This window comes from Cervus elaphus, chromosome 14 (genome assembly GCF_910594005.1).
Source record: "Cervus elaphus chromosome 14, mCerEla1.1, whole genome shotgun sequence".
In the NCBI taxonomy this organism is placed as follows: Eukaryota; Metazoa; Chordata; class Mammalia; order Artiodactyla; family Cervidae; genus Cervus; species Cervus elaphus.
In genome coordinates this window covers 67,407,756-67,426,583 of record NC_057828.1, presented here as the reverse complement: position 1 = coordinate 67,426,583, position 18,828 = coordinate 67,407,756, and the positions used below count along the sequence as shown (strand labels likewise).

The following is an 18,828-nucleotide window of genomic DNA, read 5'->3' as shown; positions in this document are numbered from 1 at the left end:
CGTTTGTGTTTTCTCTAGGGTCAAAGATTGATGACTCCACAAGAAAAGACAATGAAACTGTAGATACTTGTCCCTTATCAAGTCTCTCTCATATTTCAACCTTTCTATATAAAGCACTTTCTGTATTTTACTTAGTTTAATATGTACACAAACTTTTGACTTAGGAATTATAACCTCCATTTTATGAATCACACAGGGTATGATGATGACCCAGCTAGTAATCAAGCCTGTCCCCCTTGGCCTCTTGAAAACTTGCCTAGCAAAATCCCAAGCCTGGATAAACCATCCATCCAGGTTTGCATGTCTGCACCTTATCTGTGTAGCACTGCAGAGGGGAAAAGGGGAGGAATCACATAACCAGACTGGTATCAGTAAAAACTCACTTTTCTTTTCACTACACTGTTTTTCACACCTTTTCTTCTATCTGCAGACCTACTATCATGTAAATGTTAAACAGATTACCTTACCTCAAATTCATTAAAAGGGAGCTCTCATTTTCTCTCTACCTGATCTTTATAAAGCATCTTCCTCGTTCTTATCACAAGGAGAAAGTACACCACTTCCTATCAAATGTACGCAACCTTCTCAAGCATACTCCCCTTTCAGTTATTCTGTCTGCTCTCAGACTTCAGCAATCTCTCCCTCCTCACTACATCAACCTGGATTAACAGGGTTGTGGCAGGGAAACGTGAACCTTAGAGCTGTGTGCAGAGGGAGCTGGGCTGAGAGTAGCTCCACTTCTCATTAACGAAATTCAAAACTTCCTTATTCTACGCTCCCCTCAAGTTTTCACTCATTTCGGCTCCTCTGCACAGCCAAACTTTTCTAAAACATTACCTATTCATCTTCACCTCCCCTCCTCCCTCTTTAACACAGCACAGCCTACTCAAGTGAATCTATTCTTCTCAAGGGTTACCAACTATATACTGTCAACTCGAGTGTTCACTTTGTAATCCTCATCTTACTCATCCTCTCAGTAGTAGTGAACACAGTAGCTGCATCCTCCTTGAAACACTCTGTCCTCTTTTTTTATCTCCTCTCCTCATCTCCCATTTTTCCTCCCATTTCTCTGGCTGTTCCTTCTCAGTCTCCTTTCCCATTACTTAATTTCTAAATGCTGAAGCTCCTCTGGATGAAGTTCTGAGCCTTCTGCTCATCTCTCTCTAGGCAATCTGGCATTCCTGTGGTCAAAATGCACAGACATGTCGTAAAACTTTATATTTAGCCCAAACACCTAGGTAGCATTTCTGCTTGTCTTACAGGCATTTCAAACTTTCAGACTTCAGTTTTAAGGATGTTTATCTCCTTCAACCTTGTTCCTCTCCCAGTCTTTCCCATCTTCACCTTCTCAAAATAGTCTTCCCTAGTTACCCTGTTATTACTACAGCATCGAGCAACTTTCCTATATACAACTTCTCATATGTGTAATTTACCTGCTTGATGCCTAAACTCCCTGAGATGATCCCACATCTGTTTTATTCACCACTTTACACTAGTCCCTAGTTTAGGACCTCAAATTATCTCTTCAATGAATGGTCAACCAACATACCCAAAAATTAGGACTATTTTGTATATAAATGTATTATTACAGTTATGTTCTTTCAAATTTTCATTTTCTAAAAATATATTCCAATTTACATATGTCTCATACTTTCCCTAAATTATCTTGGTCTACATTACCTGAGGTGTTCGTTGTAGTTCATATAAACTGAGTTCCCATGTTTTGCTTAATGGTTGAGTTCCATTTGTCTGCACAGCCTGAGACATTGCTAGGAATAAAGACGAGAGAAAAACACTTTAGTATCTGAAAGGGAAGTAAATCTCAAAACTAATTTTTAGACACTGTAAATCCTGAGAATTATAATTTAAAAAAAGTACACACTAGTTCAAGAATGGAAATGAAGAAAAGATCGAGAATATTTCCATTTATAAATACAAGCTACTTGACAGCAAGAGGCTATCACTGATCTCTGAACACCTAACAGTCCACATACAGAGAATGCTTCACTATTACTAACGTATAGAAAATCCTCTTCACCCAAAATAACACGTGTCTTTCTGAAACTAGTGGTCATGGAACTCAGAACTAAGTCAGGAAAATGTCAGACTTCTCAGCATGGTCACCAGGTTCAATTTTTCCCAGAGACACAGAATCCACCTTCTGAGCACTTTAAGCCACCGGTCATCCTGCCTCTACTTTCACAGCTCCACTCACGGAGACTCCCATCTACTAAAGTCAGCTTCTAATTCAGAAAGCTCCTCCTAATGGTGAGTCCAAAACTGCTACCCATCCCCGCTACAGCTTGCCCTCTGGAGGCAAGCTGATTAAGTCGAACCATTTTGCTACACAACAGTCTTGCAAATATTTGGACACTGTTATCATATCCCACCTGATTTTTCTTTACTTCTGGCTGAATGTCCTAGTTCCTCCTACTGCTCACCATCTGATACAATCTCAAGGTCTCCTTGAGTTCTAGTTATTTAACGGAGCACTAAGGGAGGGAAAGTGGTCCAGTAGACAGTGAGAAGGAAAAATATCACACTTGCCTAAAGACACAATTTGCATCATCACAGTACGTCATATATTCTCTACACTGGCACATAAACAACGAAGGACATGATCTATCTGTATCCAGGATGCTGAATTTCCCACTTTTACCAGATACCATTTAAAAATATCTGCTCGACTCCACCTAATGAGCAATTAACTCAACTTTGCTTTTATAAGTAAAAGCACTTCACTGAACTTTAACCTAAATTCTAGTCCCCTCTAAAATTCAATTCACATTGTCTCGTGGACAGAAAGCTACATTTCCACATGAAGTTTTGCCTTTGTCCAAGTAAAAATGTGAAATGTTCAAATTTTTCAAATTTGAGTGAATCATGCATTTTGTTTATAATTTTGAGGCTGTCCACTGAGTCTACCCTAAAGACTTGTTCATTTTGCTTATTGGAACTAGTGGACTCCCAAACAAGCAAACATTCCTTAAGCCTTTTGTCCTTGAACTAAAATTGTCATTCAGCCCTGTATGATCCCTGATCAGTGTCCCCTACAGTAATCTGGAATCTGAGCAACTTTTCTCAGCTATTATAGCCGAGCTGCACAGGCACTAGACTAGCTGAGTTTGTTAATTCTATGATTAGTATCCTGTGGTTCTTTGAGTATCTCCCTGAATGCTTTAACTCCATTCTCTGAGAATCATAAATTGAAAGAATTTTGTGAAAGAAACTTCTCCTTGATGAAATACTCTTTTCTGTATCATTCAATCTTCAGAGGATCAAATGATGGCACAGGCTCTACTAACTGCTATGTAGTTAAACTTTAGCAGCCAACGGATACAAGAGACCCAAGAGACCAGTGTCTGCTCTCTGGAGCAACAAACTTTGCCATAAGTCTCTCTAAAAACGTTCACAAGGAGATATCTAAAAGAGACATCACTTTGTTTAATGGAGGAGGCCGTTCTTCATTTCTGTACTCAGGGACTAAGGTTAACATTTCTGTACTTTAGGGACTAAATCATGGTTTCTAGCCACCACTTTATGGGCTTCCCAGGCGGCTCAGTGGTAAAGAATCCGCTTGTCAACGCAAGAGACACAGGTTTGTTCCCTGAGTTGGGAAGATCCTCTGGAGAAAAACAGCGGCCCACTCCGGTATTCTTGCCTGGGAAGTCCCATGGATAGAGAGGCCTGGTGGGCTACAGTCCACGGGGTCGCACAAGAGTGGGACACAACTTAGCAACTAAACAACAAGAAGCCACCACTTTATGAGCACTGCTTGATCCTACTGTATGCAGCATGTCATCAACGCAACCAAAACAAGCTCTAGAGAAGAGGAGAAAAAGTACCAAATACACGATGGCCAGTCTTTCTGACTGGTATGCTGAAGCCTTAAAATTAAACTTGGACTTCAAAGCAGCATGTCTTTAAAGACTCTAGCAAAGAAAAAAAGCAGATTATCTGAAACCTGCCCTCCTTATACACCCAACATTATGTTTTGGCATCACCACCTTTTATATTCTCTGTTCCCCTTTACTGTCTCCCCTGAAATTCCAAATGAACTACCTTTTCCTCAAGGTCTTTCCCAGGAAAAGAACCAATGACCCATACCCACTTAAGACTGCTACAATGGTAGATAAACCAATGGAAACTAAAGGAAGGTACAGTCTAGGGTTAACAGTCATAATAAAAAACTTTCCAAAACTATAAGGCAGAGAGACTAAGGGCTGCAATTGGATTTCATTCTGTTAAGACACTGTGTCCAGGAATCCCAGGCTTATATTAATGACTCCATTTACTTGTAGCCTCTCGAATGAATAAAGTGTTGAAAACTGGCTGGAAAAACAGAAAAAAAGAAAGTACAAAACATTCCACTGGAGACTAGGGAATGCAAGGGACTAGAAAAAGCAAGAAAACATGAGTGATACACAAGCCTTTTCTGATGCCTTTCAAGTCAGACTAAAATTCAAGGTTGTGAGCAAGGAATGGAACAATAAATAGGAAACATAAGAAACGGGCATCAAAGTGTACAACCTGTATTGTGGGACAGGCCCAGCAGACAATGTAAAAGGAACCTGCCCTTCTTTTTCTTAACAGGCTGACATCTAAAATACAGGATTGAAAAAAAAAAAAAAAAGGAACGGAAATTTGCAACTTTGGATAATTTCCAACACAGCAGTTGAAAATGTGAGACCTTTAGAAAACTGACAAAGTACAAACTAAAACAAACATATGATACTTCAGATAAAAAAAAAAAACAAAGATCCTTTAGCCTCTTAAGTTTCAAGGACCTATTTGTAAAGATACTGATAGATACAGCAATCAGAAAAAATAAGTGGAAGAGGCACTGCTCCATATTAGCAAATAAAGGGTATATGTGGGGTGGGGTCGGGTGGGATGTGTGTATGTAAAGAACAATGGCCTCAAACCTACCAAGGATGCAGCTCTGAAGATGACTCTGGAATTCACTCAACTCAAAGTAAACTACCTTTAAATACAGCTTCCCTGTAAACACACGTGCCACTTTTCTACCATAAACTCTATAATAACAAAATGCATCCATCAGAGAACTAAAACTACTAAGACAGGAGGAATTTCTCAGAACTCTAAATCCTAACCCATGTCCCAACACTGTTACCCTGGGGTCAACTATAAACAGAACACTCCTTTCATCTGTCTGTAAAACGCTCCGCCAGCAAACTAATAGAAACTGTCAAATAAAATATTCTCCTAAAGCCTTGTTTCTAGAGATATCAGTTCCACTGAAAATAGCCAAATTTTATCTGATTTGGATATTTGTATACCTGTGGCAACTAAGATTTAGGAAGTAAACCACAAGCTAGCCACAGTTCCAAAACATCGCAGTATCATTTGGAAAACCAGGACCAATATGACCTCTGAAAATTTTCCAGTCTTTCTGTTTGAATCTGTATTACAATCAATCATAAGTTCCCTGGTACCTAGTCTTAAATGCTACCGCATGAATGCCATCAGATAACACAGCAGGTGTTACAAAAAAAAAAAAGAAAGAAAGAAAAAGAAAAGGATACAATCTTGCTGACTACCAAAACCACTACCTCGTTTTTTTTCTTTTTTCTTTTTAAATTATGAAAGTATGATAACACAATTACAGGAGATTTGGAAAATCCAGAACAAGGTTAAATATAGTTCCACTATATATTAAATTATTTTTTAAGTAGATTTAGATTTTTTAGTTGGAGTTTCAATATCAAACTCTCAAAATTAACAGAATGAATATATCGAGAAGTAGAAGGATAATAGTAGACCTGAAAATCACTATGAGAACCAATTCAACATAATTAAGATTTCTACAGTTTTCACACAACAGTGGGATACAAGTTCTATTCAAGTTCCCAGACAATAAACCAGGAGACATTAGAAGATATCCACTAACATAAAACAAAGTGCAAAAATTTAATGGTCTAAAGATACTGAAATAGAATCTGTTCTCTTATCATTGTGGAATTATGTTAGAAATCAGTATCGAAAGATATTTGAAAATAACCCACATATTTTCAAGTGCAGTGTGACATTTACCAAGAGAGATCTTTGACTTCGCCACTGAAAGCCTCAGTAAAGTTAGAAGTCTACGAGAACACAGAGGGTGTGTCTCAATTTTTAAGAACATGTCAGCAGTGAAGATATCAACAATATTTAGTAACATCTCCTGTGATCTGTCCAAGGAGGGTCAAAAGGGGATCTGAGATGAAAACTTCCATTTTCTGTATATGTGACAATCCACATACACAGAGGGAGCTATAAATTCTACTTTGGCCTAAAGCACACGAACTACATGTACTCAGGAAGCTCAGATTTCCACTTCTGGCAGTTACCAACAGATAAGCTCCCCAGGACTAGTTCCTCTTTGCTTTTAAGTCAATATATAATTTTTCACTTAAATTTAACCTCAATTCTACCCTTCCCCCAAATCATATACAAACTTTCCCCTTCTTTGATTTAGTGACAAGCTGCATTTCTGTCTGCAGCTAATTCTTGCCCAAGTCAGGAACATGAAACACATTTAGCTTCTGTTTTTCAGGTGAGAGTGAATTGTGACTTTGATGACTCGTATTTGGGAGTCGTCTAGATATTCATACTACTGACATATACATAGATCAAAGAAAGAGAAAAGGAGTAAGAATGCATGGCCTAGATAATAACTACAATCTGAAAGGCTGGGAAGTACAGCTGAAGCCAGTGAAGGAGGGAAATGAGGTGTCGGACAAAGTAGATTCTTTGCAGTCAATAGGAGCTGACTACTGCCTGAAGATCCCTGCCACAAAATAGAAGATCTAAGTCTACCCATGGGCCAACCCCACCCAAATGACACTTCTGAATAAGAAAAGGGATACCCAACAAAACAGAAATGTTTCTTGCACAAAGCAGACACACCAAGTTGTGAAGCAATTATTAGCATTACAGTTCAGACGAAGTAATTTTAGGAGCAGTGACAGAGACAAAACAAATCCTGAGAAAAGATCTGGTCACAGTTATATGCTGAGAGTTCATAGCTTCAATAACCAAAGGGAAAATATCAATAGTATATTCAAAATGTTCTTGGAAGGACCATAAATACCTGGCTTTCATGCTGACTTTCCACACTGTCACATATGGCAGATCACAAAGTCCTTCTGTGGACCCTCAATGCGGTTTCAAAAGCTTTTTCAATACAACCACCTCAAGGTAACTGGATGGCATCACCAGCTCCACGCACATGAATCTGAGCAAACTCTGGCAGATGGAGGACAGGGAACCTGGTGTGCTGCAGTCCACGGGGTCGCAAAGAGCTGGACATGACTTCAGCGACTGAACAACTGACCATCACCACTCAACAAGTGATTCAGTTCAGTTCAGTCGCTCAGTCATGTCCAACTCTTTGTGACCCCATGGACTGAAGCACACCAGGCTTCCCTGTCCTTCACCAAGTCCTGGAGCTTGCTCAAACTCACATCCATCAGGTCGGTGATGCCATCCAACCATCTATTTCTCTGTCGTCCCCTTCTCCTCCTGCCTTCAATCTTTCCCAGCATCGGGATCTTTCAAATGAGTCAGTTCTTCACATCAGGTGGCCCAAGTATTGGGAGTTTCAACTTCAGCATCAGTCCTTCCAATTAATATATAGGACTGATTTCCTTTAGGATGGACTGGTTGGATCTCCTTGTAGTCCAAGGGCCTCTCAAGAGTCTTCTCCAACACCAAAGTTCAAAAGCATCAATTCTTTAGTGCTCAGCTTTCTGTACAGTCCAACTCTCACATCCATACACAACTACTGGAAAAACCATTGCTTTGACTAGATGGACCTTTGTCAGTAACATCTCTGCTTTTTAATATGCTGTCTAGGTTGGTCATAGCTTTTCTTCCAAGGAGCAAGCGTCTTTAATTTCATGGCTGCAGCCACCATCTGCAGCGATTTTGGCACCCAAGCAAATAAAGTCTGTCACTGTTTCCATTGTTTCCCCATCTATTTGCCATGAACTGATGGGACCAGATGCCGTGATCTTAGTTTTTTTGCATGTTGAGTTTTTCTCAACACTACTACTAAAAGTAGTTTTTCTCAGAGGCCACTACTAAATGCCTTTTTGCATCAAGTGACTACCCATAAAGAAAAGGGTAGAAAAGGGGGAAAAAAAGGAAACTGCTATGCATTCTACAGAAAGAGGTTTACTAGCTTATCTTTCTCTTTTCAAAAAAAAAATAAGAAAAAAGGTTAAGACTTTCATTTCTAGTTCTGCATGTAAAGGTGAACAGACTGAAAAATCAACTACTCTTCCAGGATCCATAAGTGAGGGGAGGACAGAAGGATACCGACTGTCCCAAAACTGGAGAGACAGAATATTGGGAATCTCAACACCTCAATTGTAGGAGGAACCAGTGTCAGGTAGGAAACTGTACTTGAAAAAGTCTTGGAGTATGCTGAGCGTGGACAAGTATGAGAGTTAAAACTCCAGGAGGACCCAGTCACAGGGAGGGGAGCCCACAAAATACTGTCACATTTACCTCCAGAACCCCAAACAGATTCCCACAGCAATTATCAGAGAAAAATCCCTTCATGCTTCCAGCAGAGAGGGAAAGAAAACCATTTTAAAATATGCCAGAGCACTCTATTTCTTAACAAAGCCTGCCCTCAGAAAAAACTAGGTAACCAGAACCTAACCTGTTGGGATATTATCAGAACCTAAGTGACATGGGGAAGGGAAATAACCAACTCCAGTCCATTCTAGTCATCCTGTCCCACCTAAAAGGGGTTAAAAAAAACAAACAAAAAAAAAAAACTAACAGCCACTAGTGAAGTTCACAGTCCAGAGGAATACATTCTGAGACCAATTATAAGAGTACAGAAATGTCACTTTTCCCCAACACCTCACCACCACACTACTAAAAGCCTTTGTGCAACAGTTGCTTTTACCCAGTACATGTTGGCAATAGAAAAAATTACAAGGCATACCAAATGACAAAAACATAATCTGAGAAACAAAACATCAGAACCAGACATGGCAGGGATACTAGAATTAGCAGACCAGAAAAGACAGACATAAGAAAATTCAAAAGATAAGCCAACTGACAAAGAGAAAATATTTGCAACAAAGGTCAAAATCCATAATACATAACAGATCCTGCCCTAAGTCAATTTAAAAGACAACTCAACATAGGCAAAATGATGAATGGGTAATTAACGATAATTACTAGTGGCCAGCAAAATTAAATCATGCTTAACTTCACTACGAATCACTAAACTGCAAATCAAGACAATGTTATCTATATATGCTCTATTTTTTGGCTGTGATGCTGACAAAAATTAAGATGACTGATAATACTGTTAGAAAGGGTGTACAGAAACAGGAATTCTCAAATCACTGGAAGTGTGCAGTGGCATGGTTTCGGGGATGGAACAATCTGGCTATTAAATTTTTATCATTCTAACACAAAGAATTTGGTTGCTAAAACATGTCCTGCAATTCACGCTTTAGGAAAAGTGACAATTTTTTTTAATGAATACAAAAATTAATCTTCAGGACAAAAGTACATTAATCCCCAACTTAGAAATTAAAATTACTTTAAGTTTTTTCCATTAAAAATATATTATACTTAAGTTATGTGTCTGTATTACTGGAAAATGTGTACTTGTGTACTAATTCAATTACATTATGGATTCATCTTTCAGAGATTCATCTAGGGAATTGAGACGCTAATTATAACATCGTTGGGTTTCCCTGGTAGCTCCATAGTAAAGAATCCACCTGCAATGCAGGAGATGCGGGTTCGATCCCTGGGTCAGGAAGATCCCCTGGAGGAGGAAACAGCAAGCCACTCCAATATTCTTGCCTGGGAAATCCCATGGACAGAGGAGCCTGGCAGGCTACAGTCCATGGGGTTGCAAAAAGTCAGACATGACTTGAGCAACTAAATACACACAAACACACATAACATGGCTGCACATAAATATTCACTTAGTAGTTCCTGGCAAACAAAGTAATATAAAGGCTCCCCAAAGTGTCTTTTTATTCCACCCCAATCTATAACCCTCAAATTGGTTGAGGGGAGTATTAAAAAACCATATAGACACTGTTACTGTTGTTCAGTCGCTGAGTCATTTCCGACTCTTTCATGGCCCATGGACTGTAGCCTGCCAGGTTCGCTGTGCATGGGATTTCCTAGGCGAGAAGTACTGGAGTGGGTTGCCATTTTTCTCCCTCAGAGGATCTTCCTGACCCAGGGACTCTACCCACAGTCCCTGCATCCCCTGCAATGCAGGTGGATTCTTTACCACTAAGCCACCTGGGAAGCCCCTATAGACGTTAAATGTGGCAAAGAGCAGGTTTCATATGAAAAAAATGGAGGACAATACTAATGCAGGTTCCATTCAACTCTGAGACCTCCAAAACCCTCAAATTCCTTGACGAGGCTATATATTTGCTCCCAAGATCATTCTCTGGCTTCCCTAGAAGGAAAGACAAATCCACTAAACCAAAAATTCCTCAAGCATAAAGTCAGCGAACTTCATATTTTAGGGATATCCTTGTTATAGTAAAATAAATGAGACACCTAGAAAGCACAGTGTTCTTTGGAACTGGATCAGTTTGAGTTTCCATCCTAACGCTGGCAGTTACTGGCTATGGATCCATGCGCAAACACTCAGGGCTTTATCTTTTAATCTGCAAAGTGACAAATCTTTTCAGGGTCATTGGTAAAGCTGAATGAGATGGTCATATAAAATGTGTGGCATTTTATAAATGATAAGCCATAAAACTGAAAAGATATAATTTTCTTTGTTTCAATAAATAGGAACTATTATTTCTTAGGCTCCCAATAGGTGAAGTACAAGGGTAAAAAATGATTTAGACACTAACATTAAAAAATCAAAAATTTTACATAACTCCCTTTTAAAAATAATAATTTTATTATTTTCGAAAAGACATTTTCATGGGGTTCTCATTCCCATCACGTCATGGCAAATAGAAAGGGAAAAAGCAGAAGCAGTGATAGATTTTATTTTCTTGGGCTCCAAAATCACTGTGGATGGTGACTGCAGCCACGAAATTAAAAGACGCTCCTTGGAAGGAAAGCTATGACTAACCTAGACAGTGTATTAAGAAGCAGAGATGTCACTTTGCTGACAAAGGTACACAGAGTCAAAGCTATGGTTTTTCTAGTAGTCAGGTACAAATATGAGAGCTGGGCCATAAAAAAGGCTGAGCACCAAAGAACTGATGCTTTTGAACTGTGGTGCCAGAGAAGACTACTGAGTCCCTTCGGACTGCGAGGAGATCAAACCAGTCAATCCCAAAAGAAATCAATCAACCTTGAATATTCATTGGAAGGACTGATGCTGAAGCTCCAATACTTTGGCCACCTGATGCAAAGAGCTATCTTATTGGAAAAGACCTGGATGCTGGGAAAGCTAGAAGGCAAACAAGAAGGTGATGGCAGAGGATGAGATGATTAGATAGCATCACTGATTCAATGGACATGAATTTTGAGCAAACTCCGGAAGACAGTGAAGGACAGGGGAGCCTGGCGTTCTGCAGTCCACAGGGTCACAAAGAGTCGGACACAACTTAGCAACTGAACAACAACAACAAAGGAATATAAGAATGCTTCAGCGTATGCCTTGTGTGATTTAAAAAAAAATTATTTTAATCAAACTGACAGGCTTATTTGCTCTCAAGAATTTAAGGCCTTTTCTATAACAAACAAAAGTTACCGAAAAGGGCAGATGTGTCGTTGTCTATTGCCAGTAACCTGTATGTAGATGGATACTAAGAGTAGTTTCTGGAAGCTTAACGGAAAAAAGGGAGTTATTAGAAACATTTTTGGCTCAAATCCCACTAGAAACTTGTGGATTTTTTTATAAAAGGGGGCACTAGATGGCATTAAAAAAACAGCATCTTAAACCACAGCTTTGAATAACATATACAGACATTCAAATCCATGTTTCCTAAATTATCCTTCTCTTTCCCCAAACACATATATAACCTTTGAGAAGGTGAAGATACTACAGGCCAGGTACACTGCTGTCTGATCATTAATGATATAGGGCTAAAGTGTAGAGAACCTACACAATCCTTAAGCTTGGGCAGACTCCCAGTAAACCAGTCTCAAGTCTCAAAGATGCCCTGGCACAAGCTGGGTCATAAAAACTCCTAACTCCATTCTCAATAAGAGTCTCAAGTGCACATTTCTGTAGTCTGGGTGAAAGAAAAATTCCTATTAAATAGCAGATGCACAGGCAAAGGGGCTGACATTGTGTTGTAAAATTTTAAGAGTCTAAAGTGTATTCTTACCAAAGTGGAGTTATAGAACAGCCACCAGGGAGATTCCAGAATGAATAAAAACTCTTCTCCCCAAAAGGAGCTTCAAATATAACATATTCTGAGCTAAACCTCAGAGTCCTGTGCCTAAAAATGCTTATCAGTTGCTTTAATCATATAAATCGCCTGGTCTTTTCAGAGTATCTGAAATAGAACTAGTCTAAGGAGTTTGAGCTGTAACTATACCCACCCCCCCAAAAGGATGAAGAGTTAAAGTATATGGAGTTATTTATACTCCATATACTTTATATTTATATGTATAGGGAGTCCATTTATACGCTGAAGAATGATTGATGTATTAGTTTCCTGTGACTGCTGTAACAAATTATCACATATTTGGTGGTTTACAACAACAGAAATTTCTCTCTCTCAGTCCTGGAGGCCACAAATCCTAAACTGGTATCACAGGGCCAAAATCAAGGTGTTGGCAGGCTGCGCCTCTTCCAGAGATTTTATGAAACATTCTGTTCCTTGCCTCTTCTAGCTTGGAGTAACTGTTGGCGTTTCTTGACCTGTGGCCACATCATTTCAATCTTTGCCTCTGTGGTCATACTGCCTCCTCTTCTAAATGTAAACTCTTTCTGTCGCTCCCTTAGAAAGACACATGTAATTAACATTTAGAACCCACCCAGACAACCCAGGGTAATCTCCTGGTATCAAAATCTTTAACTTAACAACATCTACAAAGACTCCTCCCCTCTAAAAAAGTAACATCACAGATTTCAGGGGTTTGGATGTGGATATCTTTGGGGGGGGATGGGAGGCGGAGAACAGGGGTCCATTTTTTAGCCTACCAAGACTGCCAAAGGTAAAAGTTAACTATATAATCAACCCCTCACAGCCAACATTTACGTCTTTATTCTGTATATGAGTTAAGGTTTTTTAAAAAACTGTGAGCCATATATCAGAAAACACAATCACTTTTAAAGTACTTAGATTATCCCATTTTCCTAGAAAGCATCTTTCTTCATTTGCTTGAGATCCCTACCACTATGAAACAAAACTATGAAACTCTTTTTTTCCCCCTATATTAAGAAACTTATCTTTTTCTTCCATGGTTATTGCTATCTTCGAACATAAAGTAAATAAAGGTCACATCAAAATTAACTCTCCCAATCTTTAGCAATTTTCTTTTCCTCATGCATTTCATTATACAACATGCAAACAAGCAAACAATTTGTTCCTTAATTAAAACACTGCTTGCTCACAGGATACAGGTGTTAAAAGAGTTTAGAAATGTATTCAAGACTAGGCAAACTACGGAGCAATAATAAATTCTGAGTAAGCAATCCAACTGCCATCATAACACTGCCTGCAGTAAGCATCACCTCATAAAAACCACTCACAGCAGTTTAATCTAAAGCTACAGCTGTAAGACAGAGACTGATTTCTGTAAGCTTCTAAAAATGCAAAGAAAGTGTTCTTTATTGGAAAAGTTGTTTTTGGATTCAACATCTGGAATAGAAAGCTAAATTACTTTCAGTAACCCAACAGCTTTATTTATAAAGAAAAAATAATCAATTCCTATTTGGATTATATCTTTTCACACTATGGAACATACAGCAGGAACCTTTCAACGGTGATTTACCAAACCTTCATTATCCAGTCTTAATTAAGTTTCTGAGTACTGTTGGTAACAGACTTAACATTTTTTGGTCTCTATATAAAATTAAGTTATTGTCACAGGAAAAATAAATGCTTTAAGATATTTTTAAAGCATTTAAAATGCAGATCTAGATAATTTAGCGTAATCTGTGCCCTCTTATACAATACTTGTCATTACTATTTCACCTCTTCTAACATTACTCCTCGGAGAGGGCAATGGCATCCCACTCCAGTACTCTTGCCTGGAAAACCCCATGGACGGAGGAGCCTGGTAGGCTGCAGTCCATGGGGTCACTAAGAGTTGGACATGACTGGGCGACTTCACTTTCACTTTTCACTTTCATGCGCTGGAGAAGGAAATGGCAACCCACTCCAGTGTTCTTGCCTGGAGAATCCCAGGGATGGGGGAGCCTGGTGGGCTGCCGTCTATGGGGTCACACAGAGTCGGACACGACTGAAGTGACTTAGCAGCAGCAGCAACATTACTTCTTCAGTCCCCCAGCCCCTACAGATACTTTCAAATTGCCCCAGTCAGTCTTTCCCCAAGACTTCAGAATGCATCTACTAAGGGTTATTATCAGCCAACACCAGTTATATGAGCAGCAGCCTTGTTCTCATTCCGTCACTTTGTGTATCCATCTGAGATGTTTCGAGCTGCAATGCTGGAGAAGACACCTGGGAGTCCCATGAACAGCAAGGAGACCAAGGAGTTAATTCTAAATATTCAACCCTGAATATTCATTGGAAGGACTGATGCTGAAGCTCCAATATTCTGGCCACCTGATGCAAACAGCCAATTCATTGGAAAAGATGCTGATGCTAGGAAAGACTGAAGGCAGGAGAAGGGGACGACAGATCAGATGGTTGGATGGCATCACTGACTCCATGGACAGGAGTCTGAGTAAGTTCCAGGAGTTGGTGATGGACAGGGAAGCCTGGCATGCTGCAGTCCATGGGGTCACAAAGAATCGGACATGACTCAGCAACTGAACTGAACTAATCACAGGGGTGGGCTTCCCAGGGGACTCAGCAGTAAAGAGTCCACCTGCCAATGCAAGAGACACAGATTCGATCCCTAAGTCAGGAAGATCCCCTGGAGAAGGAAACGGCAACCCACTCCAGTATTCTTGCCTGGGAAATCCCATGGACAGAAGAGCCTGGTGGGCTACAGTCCATGGGGTCATAAAAAAGTGAGACACAACTGAGCAACTAAACAAGAATCCGAAGGGTCCTTAAAAAAAGAGACGGCAATGTGATGGAGGCAGAGATATAAACCAAAGGAAGAAATCTGAAGATGCTATACTGCTGGCTTGACAACGGAGGAAGAATTTGTGAGCCCAAGGGCTGCAGGTGTAGCAGCTTCTAGAAGCTAAAGAAGAACAGGAATATGAGTTCTCCCCTAGAGCCTCCAGAAGGAACAGAGCCCTGCCAACACCTTGATTCCACAAGACCCACTGTGAACTTCTGACTGTCAGAACTGTAAAATGACAAAGTTGTGTTATTTTTTGAGCCACCATATTGTGGTAACTTATCATCACAGCAATAGGAAACTAATATACCACCTGAACCCAAATTATCAAGAGGAGGCCAAAGGGAGAGTGGGACAAAGTGAAAAAAATATGAATTTCAGTTAACCTGTCCAATAGTCTTATCTTCTACCAGAAGAAAAGTGATGCACTCACAGGAAAAATAATCTTAATCTAGAGATGTAGTTCTCAAATTTGGTGCATACAGGAACCAAAGAGAGCTTTAACACAATTCTGATACCAAGGTTCCATTTCAGATTAAATGAATTATCATCTATGGGGCTCTTGGTATGGTAGAAAGACAACCAGAAGGTTTTTAGGCACAGCCAGGGTGGAGAGCCCACTGTTCTACCTAAAGATTAGTATTAAGCGATCCAAGGAAACTTCTGGGATTTCCAAACGGTACAAGTTCCTGAAACTGCCCCCCATGAAGATATGGTTCACCATTCATTAAATATATGTTTTGTTGACTTTATATTTGACAGTAAGAAGTTGCCTAGGCAAATTCCTAAAGGCAAAATTACTGGCTCAAACGGCAGGTAACTTTTTTTATTCAGACAAACACTGCTAAATTGCTAGACCACTGTACCCTTCTACCAATTAAGAATCAGCAACTTTGTTAAAAAGCCTGCCCAGTTTGATAGGTGGAAAATAATATTTCATTGTTGTTTTCATTTGCAAGCTTCAACCATGACTGAAACTGAGTACATTTTCATAGCTTTATTGGCCATTTTGGGGGACCTGTCAATTACTTATTCATATTCATTTCTATTAGTTTTTTAAAAGGTAATCTGTAAGAATCTTTTCTGCTAAGGAAATCAACCTTTTACCTGTCATGACTGTTAAATATTTCCCCCAGTTTGTTGCCTTTTGCCTTCGGCTTCTTTAAGCCACAGATTTTATTTTTTATATATCTTTAATGTATTCATCTTTCCCTCTATGGCTTCTTTGGAAAGCTAATCCATACTCTAAGATTATAAACAACATCAACCATACACCCATACTTAATTCTACTTCCATAATTTCACATTTTACAAAGGTTGGGACCTTTTCCCCTCCACCCACCCCTAATTGTCCCAATATCATTTACTGTTTAGTCCATCTCTTCTCCACTGATGGAAGTTATCATGCTTTTAACTTACAACAAAGATAGGAAAAGGGAAAAAAATATATATATGTGTGTGTGTGTATATACACACACACACAACATATATCCTTATGTAATATGTATGTGGTTGTACATGAAAAACTCTGAAGTAAAAGCTTAACACACTTTTTACATAGTCAACATTACTTTCATTTTCCATAACCTTATGGGAATCTGTAAACTCTTTATACCTGAGTCAGGCATTATATTTACTGCTGACGATGTAAAAAGTGTCAGAAGCTTTCACTTCAGAGTAACGGTTGCGTCTCTCCCCTTCCCCTCTCCAAAGCAACCCAACTGTCACCAGGCTGACTCCCTCACAAGCCCTGAGGGATAAAGGCCCCCAGCGGTTGTCCTGTGGTTGGACTCCTTCTTGCAATATACTTGTTGCCACTAGGTGGAGACAATTTCATAATAGGAAGATTGGTTACTGAAACCAGAGTAGCCACAAATTTTCTACAAATATACACAAATAGTAAAGAAGGTCTGCTTTCAATTTTGGGGTAAACCAAGGCTAGTCATTTTAACTGAGGATCCAGTTTCCTTACTTGTAAATTTAAGAATTTATATTAAGTAATACCAAGAGCCCCCTTAGCTCTAATATTTTATAGATCAAAAGGCTTTCCTCAGTGTCATTTCCCCAATGGCTCAGCAGTAAAGAATCTGCCTGCCTATGCAGGAGACACAGGAGATGCAGGTTCGATCTCTGAGTCAGGAAGATCCCCTGGAGGAGGAAATGGCAATCCATCCAGTGTTCTCGCCTAGGAAATCCCATGGACAGAGAAGCTTGGCAGGCTGCAGTCCAAAGGGTCGCAAGGAGTCAGACTCGACTGAGCAACCAAGTCCGTCCTCTTGGGCTAAGAAGGTATTCTACTTCCAGCAACTTCTTTCAACTTGAAAACTTCACCAACCAACACCGGTCATTTCCTCCGATCTTTTTTTCAAAGCTAATCAAAAAGAGGTGTATTGTGTATTAAAGTTCACACAGATCTAGCATTCCAGGTCCCATACAAGGCTTTCTGCACTTCCTCATGGATACTTCTCCACATCCAAATGGCACGCTTGCACACATGTTTTAAACAATGAGCTATAGATTTTTCTCTGAACTGGTATCCTTGTGCCAGAAGCTGTACATCTGGAGGGGTTTCTTTGCCTTTTCCCTTGTATTATTTTTTTTTCTTCCTTGCTCCGTTTGGTCAGAACCTTCCAATTTGTTGATTTCCTGAATTCTTAGTTGTCTGGCCCTCTGACAAGACATTGCCTGCACCTGCACTTCAGCTCCTGGTTCTCATCTGCCGGTCTAGATTTTGTAACCCTTCTAAAATTATATCGACCTCTGCTTGCCTAAGGGGTTCCCAGTCAGCTGCTTCATCCAATTTTTTGAATCTAGTGAACTACTGCCAAACTACTGATTTACTAAGCTCTCAAACTTGGGCACAATCTATGTTCTCAGCCCCGAACATGCACCAACTCTACCACAAACTAACCACATTCTTAGAGAAGGATTAATTTTCATCCTCCCCATGCTTCAAGATTAAGAGACAAAATGTACACTGTTAATTTCCTGAGCAGAGCAGAAAAATTCTGAGTTCTTAAATTGAGCAAGAGGAGCTACTAACTTCATTTCACATCCCTACCTAGATTCCAGGAAACTGTAAACAGGGCAACATTATTGATGTGTGTAAAGAGCTTACTACTGACTGTGGACTATTGCTCTATGTCATCAGCATACATGGTTGGCTCCCAATAAAAATCTGCAGATTTAATGGCAGAAACAGATCAGTACTTCTATCTCTTGAGAAGGAGATGTGAACACAAGGAAAGCATGAAGCAAAGCTTGAACATTTACAATTTACATATGTTTATCAATAATGCCAAAGCTAAAAAGAGACTTCTAACAACTAATGACTTTTGGTCCAAAACCCCACAAGCCAGAAGAGATGTTTAACAACTTCTGAAAAGTGGTACACCTCCCTTTCTTGGGAGGAGAAATGCCCATCAAGTGCAGATTCCTGCCAGAAGGAGCAGAGATGCTGCTGAACACACTTCAGCAAGTGAAAACACACGAGATAAGAGCAACAGTCCCTACATCACAGAAAATAGACCAACAGGGTCTACATTTCTCACAAGGGCATACTTCATTGAAAAAATAAGCTGTAGAAAGGGACTGACACAGAAAATAAAAAATCACATTGGGAAAAATAAGAGAGAAAGCTGAAGGCCG

General features: G+C 39.6%; 1 protein-coding gene across 2 annotated transcripts in view; it reads right to left on the bottom strand.

Annotated features, from left to right (window-relative positions):
* Positions 1 to 18,828, bottom strand: part of RNF2 (ring finger protein 2) — a 40,216-nt gene that overhangs the window by 10,066 nt on the left and 11,322 nt on the right. For both annotated transcript variants that reach the window (XM_043923365.1, XM_043923366.1), the window contains exon 2: positions 1,681 to 1,769. In XM_043923365.1, coding sequence (XP_043779300.1) covers positions 1,681 to 1,767 — 87 coding nt within the window. In that variant the 5' untranslated portion in view covers positions 1,768 to 1,769. The remainder of the gene's footprint in view (positions 1 to 1,680; positions 1,770 to 18,828) is intronic.